The sequence below is a fragment of the Rattus norvegicus genome, chromosome 17, assembly GCF_036323735.1.
Source record: "Rattus norvegicus strain BN/NHsdMcwi chromosome 17, GRCr8, whole genome shotgun sequence".
NCBI lineage: Eukaryota > Metazoa > Chordata > Mammalia > Rodentia > Muridae > Rattus > Rattus norvegicus.
In genome coordinates, this window is record NC_086035.1 from 1,955,001 (window position 1) to 1,969,228 (window position 14,228).

At 45.3% G+C, this 14,228-nt stretch overlaps 1 protein-coding gene across 18 annotated transcripts in view; it reads right to left on the minus strand.

Annotated features, from left to right (window-relative positions):
- Positions 1-14,228, minus strand: part of Aopep (aminopeptidase O) — a 316,008-nt gene that overhangs the window by 138,000 nt on the left and 163,780 nt on the right. Inside the window, exon 7 of one of the 18 annotated variants that reach the window (XM_063276132.1) lies at positions 8,589-11,987. The exons of 16 other annotated variants lie outside the window; for them this stretch is intronic. In XM_063276132.1, the coding sequence (XP_063132202.1) occupies positions 11,711-11,987 (277 nt within the window). In that variant the 3' untranslated portion in view covers positions 8,589-11,710. Of the gene's footprint in view, positions 1-8,588; positions 11,988-14,228 lie in introns of those variants that run through there. One more of the 18 variants, XR_010058816.1, reaches the window with a different exon arrangement.

Below are 14,228 nucleotides of genomic sequence, written 5' to 3' on the forward strand. Positions count from 1 at the left end.
AAGATGAAAGCAGATATATTCTTTTTTCTTTTTTCTTCTTTCTTTCTTTTTTTTGTTTTTTGTTTTTGTTTTTGTTTTTGTTATTAACACACAGGCAACTCTGTTTCTATGATTTCATCGATACAGTCAAACACACCATGAAAACAAATATTGATTGTATTTTAGTGTGTGTCTTGACCTGTCTTTAATAACACTGGTGCTGAAAGGTGTATGTTTTCTGCAGGGTCTGGAGAACGTTCCTGAAAAAGTATGTTTCAATTAGCATCCACTGAAGCACACAGATGACAAAACATAATTCTTTCTACTTCTCTACCTCTCAACAAGAGTGAATGTTTGTTCCATAGAGCTAATCAAATGAACTTTCGCCAGGACACAGGACATGTCTTCATTTACTACAGTTATACATTTTTGCTTTGTCCCAGAACAGCAATACAATGGTGGACCAAGAACTGTAATAAGGAATACACTGTATACAAGAGTGTCATCTCTGGTTACATGGAAGCCTAGAAACTGCTTCATGAAGAGACAAGTCTGGACAGCCTGTAAGCACCTTTAACAAGAACAGCTTAATTATGGTTTCCTTTGAAATGCATTCATTGGATCTACAAGTCAAGTCTTCCTATGATCTTCATCTAGAAAATTAGGCCAGGGGGATTTCCCTCCAAATAGCAGACACATGGCCAGAGAGTAAGTAATAGATGCAAACTTAAATGCAGTAGACTCCGAGAACTCCATATTCAGTGTGGAATGCAGCACTCATGGCTGACAGAGAATTCTGGACACAAGATGCTGAGGTAAAGGGAAGTTCAAGTTTCCCTTTGCCAGAGTCACACTGTTAGGAGGCAGGAAGCTACTGGGGAGGAGGCGTGATGGTCAGCTCTGTAATTTGGCAGAAATGAAACTCATGAAAAGACAGAGAAGTAACACGCTCTAAAGTCCCTTGGACAGTTGGGAGTTGGTAGCAGTGGTGGTGGTGGTGGTGGTGGTGGTGGTGGTGGTGGTGGTGATAAATGTTGATGGTGATGATGATGCTGATGCTGCTGCTGCTGCTGCTGCTGATGATGATAATGGTCAGTGATGGAAAATGGTACTTTTATCAGAACGTCCCACTTGATTTAAGCATTGCACAGTGCACACGTATAGAAACCTCATATCCCACCCTTGATACACATACTTTTAATATATCAAATAAATATAAAGTTAAAGAAGAAATAGAGAAATAATACATTCACCTCTTCATTGAAAGTGGAGACTCAAGTCTCTTGGAGGTCACTCCTCTGGCACTAGTTTAAGCCTGCCACCTCATCTTTTGTGAGCATTTGGGCTTCTTGGTTTTCATGATACGTTCTATCACCTTAGTTTATGAACCATGAAAAGACTTGCAAATGCTTCACAGAGAGGGCAGAGACACACATTTCAACCTAGACTGTGTCAGTCACTACAAGTTCCAAATTACGGAGGGTGGAATTAATTAGACTTATTGTGTTTCTAAAATCCAAACACAGCTTCAATGATTACTAGCCACTAATGGCTTATAATGAAGGCAGAGCTTGTTAGCTAAGCAAACAACTGACATGTTTGTTTAAAGTGTAAACAGAAAAAAATCATGAATTAAATGAATGAATTCACTGATTGTTCTTTGTTGCTTGTAAAGAACTATTCATCTGCCACAGTATACATCACCACCTTTGTTAAAAGGATTAGCCTGCTGGTGTTGTCCTTATCTGCTCAGAAATCTCAGGGTGCAAAGTGAATAACTCTTGATTTTGGAAGGGATCATCTGCATCCAGGAGTCTGTGAGGGACAAGGGATCACCAGGCCATTGGGGAGTCATAAGTAAGGGAGCTTTAAGAACAGTAGCTAAGCCTCCCGACTTCAGATGGCAACTCCACAGACAGATCAAACATAGCTCAAGGAGACGAGGGACAAGATGCCCAATGCTCTCCAGGGTGGTCCTACAAAGTGAAGGGCAGATGGTCATTCTCAAAGCATTCAGTGTAACGGCATGCCCTTTTAAAAGGCAATAAACCTCCCCAGAAACAATAAACACAAGTTTTCTCCTCAGAACCTCATGCTTCTAGCTGACCTTTTCCCTTAGGAGCCCTATATTTATTTTTCATTCTCCCCTAAAGAAATGTGTGTGTTCTGTGAGGCACTGGCTGTAGGCTCATTTCTCTGAATGGCTACCTTGATTCTCCTCCTCTGGGCATGTCAACATGTGAATAATAATCATAGAATGTTTTCCTCCTTCCATGTCCCCTGTCCCAAATAGGAGGTATACCCAGATCTATTTGTATCAGCTGTAGTCACAGAAGACACACTGAGACTGCCAAGGAGCACAAGTTGGCTCCATCAACCTGAGGTCTTATGGCTTCCCATTTTTGTCTTTACACTTGGCACCTCACGGTTACCACCTGGGTGTCACAACTGCAGCCATTACGGAAGACATGAACAGGTGCTATACCAGCACCATTGGCTTCTTCAACAAGAAAACGACCACGCCCTAGGAGGCCCACAGCTGGCTCCTGTAACCAAGTCCAGTCCTTTTGGTTACCTAGTTGAGAGGCAGTATGGGAAAGACTTTGGCATTTTGACTCCAAATGGCAGGTAAATTGGCAAGATAAATAGAACCCTACAGAGTTGGTAAAGACAGCTTACAGTAGCCTTCTGTCTCATAAATAGCCATCCATTTTTTAAAGCAAATAATGAAGCTAGTTCTTAAAATAAGAAAGTTTCAGAAAGAGGGAGTCCACTAAAACATGAATAGAAATGGAATTGGAGAGAAGGCACCTTGCCCTGCCCAAGTCTTCTAGTTCAATGTACTCAACTCCAGATCAGTTCCAGATACTCGAGAGCACATGCAGGCAAGAATGCACACATGCATGTGCACCTCCCACCTCCCCCCACCCATGCCCCCAACAGATACACACACACAGATACACACACACACAGATACACATACACAGACACAGACACACATACAGATACACACACACAGACACACATACAGATACACACACAGATACACACACATAGACACAGACACACATACAGATACACACACAGATACACACACACAGACACAGACACACATACAGATACACACACACAGATACACACACACATACAGATACACACACACAGACAGACACACACACAGACACAGACACACATACAGATACACACATACACAGATACACACACATACAGATACACACACACAGACAGACACACACACAGATACACACACACAGAAACAGACACACACACAGATACACACACACAGACACAGACACGCATGAGGTGCTCTCTCTCTCTCTCTCTCTCTCTCTCTCTCTCTCTCTCTTTCTCATACACAGGCACACTCTGAAACTGTGGACTCAGTTTGCTTTGCCACAGAACCACACTTGCTCTGCAAATGAGCTGTACTCATGGACTCTGATGCCTGTAAGCAGCACTAAGGCTCTCATACCACCCTGCTTGTTTCATTTCCTTTCAGACAGTAAAAACATGCAGCAATAACACAGCCCTTCCATCCTGGCCAGCTGCAAAACTACATTACAACTGAGAGGACATCATTCAGCTGCGACGCGGAGCCAGCGGCTGCTCTGGGAAATCTGGGTGAGGTAGTGACAAGCCTGGGTGCAAATAGCTCCAAGGCGGCCAAGCTCACCTTTCTTATTAGCAATGCTTTCCTGCCATGATGCTTCAACATTGAAATGGCAGTAGCTCGGTCATCTGCCCAGCATCTCTTATCTCTGAAACTAACCACACTTAGCCAGGATGCTCTGCCTCCAAACAGATGATGAGAAGAGACATTGGGGAGCTCATTCTAAGTCACTAGTTTAAGGAGTGGGAGGACTGGCAGCCAGGGCCCAGGCAGTGGCTGCAGAGTAGGGGACCCATCCCTCTCATCTGAGTCACTTATTTCTAAGGGAACTAGAAATAGGAGTCACTGAAGTATACACACACCTAACAGCAAGGGGCGGAACAGTGCTGAAAACAACGCTCAGGTCTGAAAGGCTCCTGGTGCTGTGACTCGCGCCCATCAGAACTCCAGGCCGTTAGGCTCATTGAACATGCATGACACTGTGACAGGACCTGGTCACATCAGAGCCAACCAACAACTTTTTCCTGAAATTGGTGGCCCCTTCACATCTAGAAGCTTATGGAGACGTGAGGGAGAAGGTGGGTCTGATACCTTTTTATTTTTACCACAGATACTCAAGAAGATGCCACTCAGTGTCACAAAGGCAGGTTTACTAAAACTTGGTAAGACCCGTGCTTTTTTTCTGCTGGTAAGGTTGCTCTTAAGAGAAATTTCAACCACATCTTATTTATTTTTTATTTCTGGTCACTGGTTTAACAGGAAAGGAAAATAACAAATAGAAAGAGAATGATGCCCGCCACCATTTTCCACGATGCTGTCATGGTTCTACAACAATAACAGGCCACCCAACTGTCTGTCTCTTGAGTTCCATTCATTTACTCTAAGGCTCTGAAAAAGTCACCTTTAGGCTAAAATATCTGTGGAAAAAAATCTGCTATGAAGAAACACTGGGTAACGCTGGAGCAGCAGAACGGTAACCTTAACTACATCGTGTTTGCTTTTGCAAACACTGTAATGTATGAAATAAAATATTAATAGCCATTACCTCAGTTTTTCTGAGTACAGACCTGAGTCACAGCTTTGTGTGGCATGATTTCCACTCACGTGCCTCACCCAGTGAGTGCTATTCGTGTTAGCAGGCAAGACCAGACCAACTATGTGTTTTTAAGATCATAATGTCATGGAGTAAGTTGCTTATTTTGGCAGCTTAAATCATTTCTCCAAATTTACCGCCTACTCTGCATTGAAAACTTATCCCTAAAAACATATGAGGAAAGATGGCAAAAATATTTTACTAGGAGAAAGGAAAAAGTTAGAGCAACATTAGCATCTCCGTTTAATAGCAGCTAACTTTGCAACCACTCAGCTCAACTCTGATATGTGAAAGCACCCAAAGAGCCACAAATATTTGTGTATTTCCAATGCCTCGAACATACATAATGCAACTACATTTTTAAACTTTGTGTGGCTAACAAGTTTAGCTTGCTAGGGACTTCCAACAGGTCTGCCTCTGTCTGCCTCTGTCTTCCCAGAGAGCTCTGGTCTCTCCACAGCCTCAAACCCATTGGTCTGTTTGTATATGATGCTTTTACAGCTGAGCTAAATGAAAGAATCATAGCCAAGTGCCCACTTCAGAGCCAGGAGCATGGTGCCTTTTCTTTTCCCCACCTCCTTTTCTTAGGTTGATAACTGCTTCCAAATCAGTGATTAGCATCGATCCTTCAAATGCCCTGTGAGAAGAGAACATTCCACTTACTGGCCAGAGGCCTAGACCCCTCTAGGGGTAACTTCACACAGCAGGATGCAATTCTGGAGTGGCTAGAAACTGGACCAGATCTCTATGTGTCACAGTTGTGCTGTAGAGCCCCGGGGTAAACAGTTTCTTTCAGTGGCCAGCCACACTGAGGTGCATCTTTTAAATACATGTAATAAAATTCAGTATGGCTGGAGACACGGTGGGGGGCTGTAACCCCCCCCCCACAGGCAAACGACATCAAAACCGCTAGAAGGGAACACTGGGCTCCTCTGTTCTCCTGAAACTTCTGCTGTGTCAAGCGACACAAGAAGGAAGCAGACTTTCCACTAAGAAATCTCTACTTTGGCAGTCATCAGAGACAGCCTGGTGTCTTACACTTCCGCTCGCAGGAAAAGTGCAGAAAATTATTTCCACAAATTAAAATGGAAGAAACTCAAAGTTCAAAGAAACTCAGAACTAAAAGAAAACTTGAGGGTCCAAATCTGAGGCTCAGAGAAGACGGAGACGAATCCTTGCCCCAGCTTTCCCAGGTACCCCACCTTATCTCTAGAAACTTAACTGTCTCTTGTTTGATGACTCAGAGGGGACAGAGCCAGCTCCCGGTCTGCAGAGGGAGGAGTGGAATCTACGGAACTGCACCTTGCTTGTGAGGTAGCTCAGGCAAGCTGGTGCATGTGCACACATGCACACTCATGTGTGTTTCTCTACGTGTCTGTGTGCACATGTGCATGTCTGTGTACATGTGCATGTATAAGCTTCGTAAAATTGGGCATGCCTTGTCTCCTCTACAGAAAACAACCTGGACATCTGAATAATTTGTTCTTGCTGGGGTATGAAGCGGAACAATGAGTCTCTACCTGTGCAAGGGCCAAATACCACAACTGTCAGGTTCTGTGGTTTTCTTCTCTTTCAAAGGACCTAGAGGGACACCCAAGAAACAGTTATCACAGAGGAGGGCTGTCTGGAAAACACACACCACCACCACCACCACCACCACCACCACCACCACCACCACCACCACCACCACCACCACCACCACCACCAAAACAAAAACACCACACCCGGTTACTTACACACCTTATTCTGGGGAGATCCTGTGATATCATTCACAAAGCTGCCTCTATTTTCCTTAGCAAATTAACTTTCCAATGGTAAAATGGTAACCTTTCACTTAATAAAGTCAATAGTGATTTCTTTTCAATTTCTAAAGGCCTTTCACATCCACCTTTTCTCTGTGTCATCAAACTTCAATAGCTTTATGAGATCTGTCCTCTTCAAGCAAGAAAAAAAGAGATGCTAGAAGTGGAAATGACTGACCTTGGATCGGCAAGCTACCAACTGGTAGAGGCTTTTTTTTTTTTTTTTCCTCTAACATCATGGGTAGCATGGAGACAGAAACCTATCTCTGTGCCTTTGTGGACAAGGTGATTGCATTCTGGGATGCGTATTCTGGGTCCAAGAAGAGTTGGACAATTAGGGCAGAGGGTGGACGGTGATTATGAACCACTCATTCTTTGTAGAAACATTTACTGGCTGGCTTCTAAGTATCAGGTCAGAGAGAAGGAGGGACATGCCTTCTGGTCTGGAGATTGCAGTCTAGGAGGAAGAAATGCTCAACAGCAAAGTTCCTGTCCATTAAGTGACCCACCTTTTTATCTCAGTTCCTAGATTCTCAGTGTGAAGTCCAGGGTGCCTTTGGCTTTATCTCCACCTCCTTCAGAATTCTCTTCTGCTCCCTCCTGTCCTCAGCACCCAACTCCCCCTCCTGGCCAAAATGACAAGGGTGATGATGGATGGTTCCTCTCAGCATCTGCCTGCATTAGCCTAAGTGTTGGCAGTTGTTAGTCATGGGTGTTATTATCCGATTGCTGATGGATCCCATTATTTACAGCTTTCCATCATGGCTCTTACTGGAAATCCTGCACGTGTGTGCCTGGGTACCTATGTTTTCCTGAGTATGTTTTATCCATGTTTTATACGGTTGGAGCAAAGGTGTGAGCAGCTTCCTGAGAAAGGCTCGATAACATGCAGAGGGACAGGACACACGAAGGACCCTGTCCTCCAGATCGAACTACAGGGATGATAGATGATTGGAAACTTTTATTTTTTTCTCTTCTGTATGCAACTGCTAGTTTCTTGTCCCACATGCAGGCCACCCCCATGTCCCTCTTGAGATCTGGGGATGTGGGATAGTCATTAAGACAATTTTCCCCCACAACTGAGTTTACGGTGTTTTGAAATCACTTGTCTTACATTGTATACACACACAGCATAAAGAAACCCAAGGCTTAAAGTTGCTAAAACATCACTCACTGCCCTCCATTTGCAAAGAGACGACTATAACCAGAAATGAATGGAGAAATCAGAACGGTACAAAAGTGTGCACAGCAGCAGAGAAGATTTTCACGATTTGTTTTATTCTGCAGTGACACAAGCTGCCCCTTGTAACATGTCTGTCAAGAAGATATCTGTTGTGCTTTTGTGCAGTGGACAAAGATGCTTTTTATCAATTCTCAGAAGTCTGCAGGACTCACCATTCATGCTGTCAACTCCCCCCGAGTCCTTTCAGCAAACAATGAAACCCATCAGGGACAAATGTCAACATACTAATTTGCTAAATTCCAAACAAAAGCAACATTTGGGCAAAGTGCTTCCCTTCATTTTCTATCAGCACTCCAATTCATGCTGAGTTTACAGCAACCCACAGATCATGCAATATTAAACAGAGATCTATTATGCTGACCAAATTGGGGACAGTATCTCCCCGCAGCTACACTAGCCTGGCAGTTGACACACATGCTGATCCTAACTTCCAACTCTGTCCAAAGTCCTAGAAGTTCTACAAAGATTCGAATGCCTGGTAATAGAACTCAGATGGAGTCAGAGGAATAAGAAAATAAGCCCGAAGCACACAGTTGAGATCCCTAGAGAAGGCCCTGGTGCGTAATCCAGTTTAAGCCCAACCAGATCAAAGTGGTTTGTGCATGTATGCTTGTTTATTTGTTTGGGACAGGCTAAGAAAAATTTCACCACTGAGTTAACCCCCTAACTACGAAACATAATTTGATGTCAGGGGACAGTATTTCATGTAGTCCAGGATGGCCTCAAACTCACAATGTAGCTGAGGTTGACGTTTAAGTTTTGATCCTCCTACCTCCACCTCTGGAGTGCTCAAAGGTGTATGCTACCCTGACAGGCCAGAATATAATTCTTAAAGGTAGGAAATACACACACACACACACACACACACACACACACACACACACACACACACACACAGTGTGTGTGTGTGTGTGTGTGTATTTCCTTCTTATTTTTGTTTCTTTGAAGAAAAGTCTCATATGGCTCAGGCTGGCCACGAACTTCTTAGGTAGTTGAAGCTGGCCTTGAACTCATGATCCTCATGCTTCCACCACCACACAGGTGTATTTTTAGCAAAGACTGAAGAAAACAGCAGGACAGGTACAACGGAAGCTCAGAATTTTACCTGCAGAAAAGGACAGCTACTACACAACCTGCCTGCATTGTTGGTTTGTTTTGCTTTTTAAAAATGATTACAAGGCCTAGTGAGATGCCTCATGGGGTAAAGGCCAGCAAGTCTGGCCATCCAAGTTCAATCCCTGGAGCCACATAAAAGTGGAAGGAGAGAACCAACTCCACAAAGTTCTCCTCTTGACCTCTGTGCACACTTGTTTCCCCAGTAATAATAGTTATATTATTTTTAATTAAAAAGAAAACTGCTTCAAATCATGTCCAGGACCCTAGAGGACACATATCCTAATTACTGAAGAACTAGGGGGTTTGGTGTAGACTCATTCTAATGTATCACCTCAGGTCAGGTCTTAACCTCTTGGGGGTCTCTATTTTCCTTCTCTAAAATGAAAATTAGGAGCACTCTTCAGGGAATCGGGGAGCATTTCCAGTGCCACACAATACTCTTCCATCCCACTGGATCCATATGTGCCTTGCAAGACTTCCTCTAGTTATATCAGCCCATTTCACCTTCTTTCCTTTTAGAGAAAGAAAGTCAGCTGGGTTGTGGATGTTCAACTGAACCTATTTTGGACAAAGAAAGGGCAAACAGATTCAAACATTTTAAGTTTATCTACTTGGATTGCAATGTGTCTTTCTGAACCAAGAGCCGTAAACAGGTGGCTGGAGTGCTTGTCCAGTCACACATCCTTCAAAGGCTGTTTTCCCCCATGCCTGTGTGCAAGAGCTGCATGTGTGTGAAAGTTTCGTTTCCTGGCTGTCTTTTGGACACAGTACTTTCCAGTGTTTCTAGTCCTTGATGAATGCATGTTAGGAGAGGATAACCAGCCACTGTATTTAACCCTGTCACCATTCCGTATCTGGAGAAAGGAACATGCAGGTAACCTTGTGAGTCTACTTCCTACCTTCTGAACACCACCCAGTGAGCTCTCCTCAGCCTCTGCACCCCCACTCCCAAGGATGTGTGTGTGCATGAAACGGTGATCACACGCTCATGGAGAAATGAGCTGGGTCTTTGGAGTGAATACCTGTCACATGTCAAGGGAGGTTCTGAACTCACAGGTGCTTACAGCCATGGAAGGATCCCAGCCCCAGTCCCAGCCCCACAATTGTTGGACCAGAATCTGCATTTTAGCAGGATCTTTGCATGACACATGGAAACATTAAAATTTTGCATGTTTTATAGTTAGAGAAGAGCTGGCAGGATGGCTCAGCAGATAATGGTGCTTATTGCCAAGCTTGACAACTTGAGTTTGATCCTCTGATCTCAACATACAAACACTTCTCCCACAATAAATTAATAGATGTAAGATAAAGTTAGAAGTTTAAGCACTTTGAAAAAGTATAGAAGCAAGATTTTCACTGCTGACTTCTTAACCTGTTTTTTTCTGGTGGCTGGTGATTGGTTTGTGGGGTACTGGGAAGCAGCAGGGGTCCTAACAAGTCAACAGTGACTCCATACTAGGGCTTAAAGCCCTGGCTTGGCAGCTCTCAGACACACTGACACCCAGAAGCCCTGGGCCAGAGGAGGGGCCTGAGGGACTCTGAGGGCCAGTACCAGTTCTGCACTACAGCAGCCTGCAGCACACAATGCATGGGACAGAGAGGACACCTGGCCCTTGTTAACACTGAGGTGCTTGACTTTGTTTGCTTGGTTTTTTCCACTAGAAGCTGGACGATGTCCCAACCCTATTATGTCCACATGAGTAACTGATTATGCAGGACCGCATTCTACTTAATTGTTCTGAGGTTTCCCACCTAACCATATGCTAATGTGGCGTTTCATAGTATTTACTCACTTTTGCCTGAGTTAGAAATGGCAATTGTCTTCAATATGAGGGACTCTTGATGGGTCACGGTTGCCAAGGTCTGATAAACAGGCAGGGTGGCCCCTGTACAGTTACTGTGGGGACATGTCCTGCTTCCCTGTGATTCAGCTGTGCCTCTAGTGCAAAGCCACATGATTTTGCTTCAAGTCAGTTCCCAGAATCTGAGATATATCCAGAACTCAAAACAGTCTCAGCCTAATATAGATGACATTTGGATTGTCTACACTTGCCAATCAAGGCAGAAATGAAAGTCACTTGAGGACAAAAGTGTCCCCAAAAGGTTCAGAGACTTACTGGCATTAGTTGCTATTCCAATGACCATAGTTTGCTTGAGCTGAAGTCTACTGGACTAACACTTCAGCCCTGTAAGGAGGGCAGAGGGGCCAGTCAGTGGTCGAGAAACTGCTGCTGTGTGTGGGACCTTGAAAGGCACCCTGGTTCCTGGTTGAGGAGGCTTGAAACCCCAGTGACCCTGAAAGGGATGGTAGGTTTTTGCCTGACTCCTATCACTAGCCGTAGCCCTCCACAGATTTTTCTGCCATCAGTCATGTAAGGGCAATGCCCCATTCCCCTCCACAGGTAGAGGATGTGACCACAGGTCATGTAGGCTCAAGACAGATCTCCATTATAATGAGGTACCTAAAGATCTGGAGGCTTAGCCAATGAACTTTCCTTCTATGACACTCCTCCCTGCAAAAGCTATTTAATCTCAGGTCCACCCTGAGAAAGTGGGGTATGGTTTTACTCATCCACTTTCGGCCATGACAATAAACGCCTTAAAACCACGGGTTGCCTGTTTTCATCAGGATCTGCCATGGGAAGCCACAGAGAAGGCCTTCACCTACAGAGCCATCACCAATCTTCTGTAGAAGGCCTCCCTGCGTTTCCAGTGGTAGCCACCACCAAGTGTAACCAAGCTCACTACTGTCAAGCCAAGGACTATCCCTGCAGGACCAGCTGGATCCCCCCTTTCCCACCCTTGACCCCAGGCTAGATCCAGCCTGTGGGGCCCTTACTCCGTTCTCAGCTCTGCCACGGCATCCCAGTGGTGCCTGGATGCCCAAGAGCCTGAGAACCAGACAGCCCTGGCTTCCTTGCAGGCCTGGGGTCCCGAGCCAGCTCCAGTTGTGTCCTGCTCCTCAGACTACACTTCCCCACCCCCCCAGAGCAGAGTCCTGAAGCTCCCCACAGCCAGACACCCACCCAGCAGCAGTAGCAGCAGCAGCAGCGGCAGCAGCGTGCGGTAAGCAGAGTCAAGTTCCCCCTTCCTGCCTCCACGAGTGGTCGAGTGGTCGGAGCCCTGTGGTGGAGAGCAGATGAGGGACCCCATTAAACCAACAGCTGTCCTGAGAGAGGGACACAACTGGCTCAGAGATGAAGAAAGCAGTTGTTTAGCATCTCTCCCAGCAAGGTACCATGGGATGCTGCGAGGCTGCTTTGACCTCTGAACTTGCAACGTGAAGAAGCCCAATTGCATTTGCTGGTGGGTGTCACTATTAATTCAGTGCTACTGGAAGCTCAAAGATCCAAAGGCTCAGGAGTCACATAATCTAGCTGCCACAAGGGCTTCCTGTCACCTTCTCTGAGCCAGCAGTCTTACTTAAGGCCAGAGCTACTCAATGAACACCTACCTTGGGATCAACTGGCCCTTCTGAGCCCTCCCAACTGGAGGACTGTACACCACACTGGCTATTCCAGAGAGTTCACACAAGTCTGCACACTTGCGGGGAAAGGTGGGGTTTAGAGTGCTGTAGCTTCCTTTAAGGATGTCATCTGTGTTGGCTCGGATGTCTCACTGAAACTCATCCTTTACTGACCACTCAGGCGGGCTGAGAATCAGCAATCAAAAGGAGACCACCCGAGGTCACTCTCCATGGTAACTGTTGTGTCAAGATTCTCGTGAATCTTTCCAGAAACTGGTTTCCAGGTCTGTGTGGACTATCCCACAGTGGCGTGGGCTCTTGCTTCCTTGGTTGACACTGTCTGAGAACTTTTGCCGCATTTGCTTTATTCCAGCCTTTTTAAAGGCTGTAGAGTATTCCACCCGAGATGCTCGGAGTGGGCCTGTTTGGTCATTCACAGATGCCTCCTGAGAATCTGGAACACTGGTTTTTCCAGCAGTGTAAGGTAAACATTCTCCCACTTTCACTTGGGTGAAATTCCTAACATAGACATACTGAGGCAAGAACACACATCAAAACTTTATGAATATTGCCTAATTGCCCTTCAAAAACTTAAATCAATTTTTACTCCCAAAGAAAATAAGTCAGCTTTGGCTATGTGACTGCTTTACTCTGAGTTTTAGATTTTTATTTGGTAGGGTGAGTTTTAAAAAAGAATTGGTTAGAATACTTGATAAAATAAAGACATATTTTGGCCATGTTTTATAAATATAAATGTCACTTTTTTGCCATTTGACCTTAATTATTCTAATGGTCAATATCAACAATCAACTGGAGATAAAGAATCATCCAGGGTGGGGGTGGGGTGGGACCTCTGGGCTTCCTGGTAGGGAAGTGTCTTCATGAGACTGACTGAAGTGGGAAGACTTGCCCACTTTGGATAGCACCATTCTCCAGGCTAGGGTCCTAGCGTGTATAAAAAGAGCATAAGCTGAGCATAAGTACTCATTACTCTCCTCTCCCCAACAGTGGACGCAACGTAAGCATCTGCCTCAGCTTCCTGGTGCTGAGCGCTCCCAGCTACAGTCAACGCAGTCAACTGGCACCTTGAACTGTGAGCCAGAAACCCCTTTCCCTGCTAAGGAGGCGCCCTTTGTCAGGAGCGAAGAAAGTAGATACCGACAGAAGTAATCTCTCCTCTCCCTCCCTCCCTCCTTCCCTCCCTTCCTCCCTCCCTCCACACAGTGTAAGGAAAAGGGAAACACAGGAGAAGAAAGTAGATACGACAGAAGTAACCTTTCCTCCCTCTCCCTCCCTCCCTCCCTCCACAGCTGTCTTTCTGAGAGAGATAGGCTCTCATTGTAGTCTAAGCTGGCCTAGAGCTGCCAATGCAGCCAAATAGCACCTTGAACTTCTGACCCCTGAGTGTGGGTTATAGGCTTGTGCCAACATCCCTAGTTTATATGGTGCTGAGGTCATGGCCACTACCCATTCTCTACCCAAATATAGAACTATTTTTAAATTGATGAAGCCTTGGTTGACCTGAAACTCCCTATGTAGACCAGGCTGCCCCGGAACGCCGAGATCCTCGGCCTCCCAAGTACAATTCTTGAAATGTAACCAAGTACTGAGACTAAATGCCTGCATAAGTGCTACCTCTCTCTGTGTCCGTCTCTCTCCTCCCTTCCTCCCTCCTCCCTCTTTCTTGAAGCCCAGCCTGGTCGTACACTATGTAGCCGAGGATGACCCTCTACCCCTGTCTTCTTTCTTTATGTTCTTCCATGTATGTGTTAGAGTTGCAGGCTCATCCCGCCATACCACACCTGGTTCTTTTTAAGTCAGGATCTCACTGTGCGGCTCAGGCTGGCCTTTAAACCAGGAGCCACTGTCTTAAAACAAGCGCTGAGATGACAGGCGGG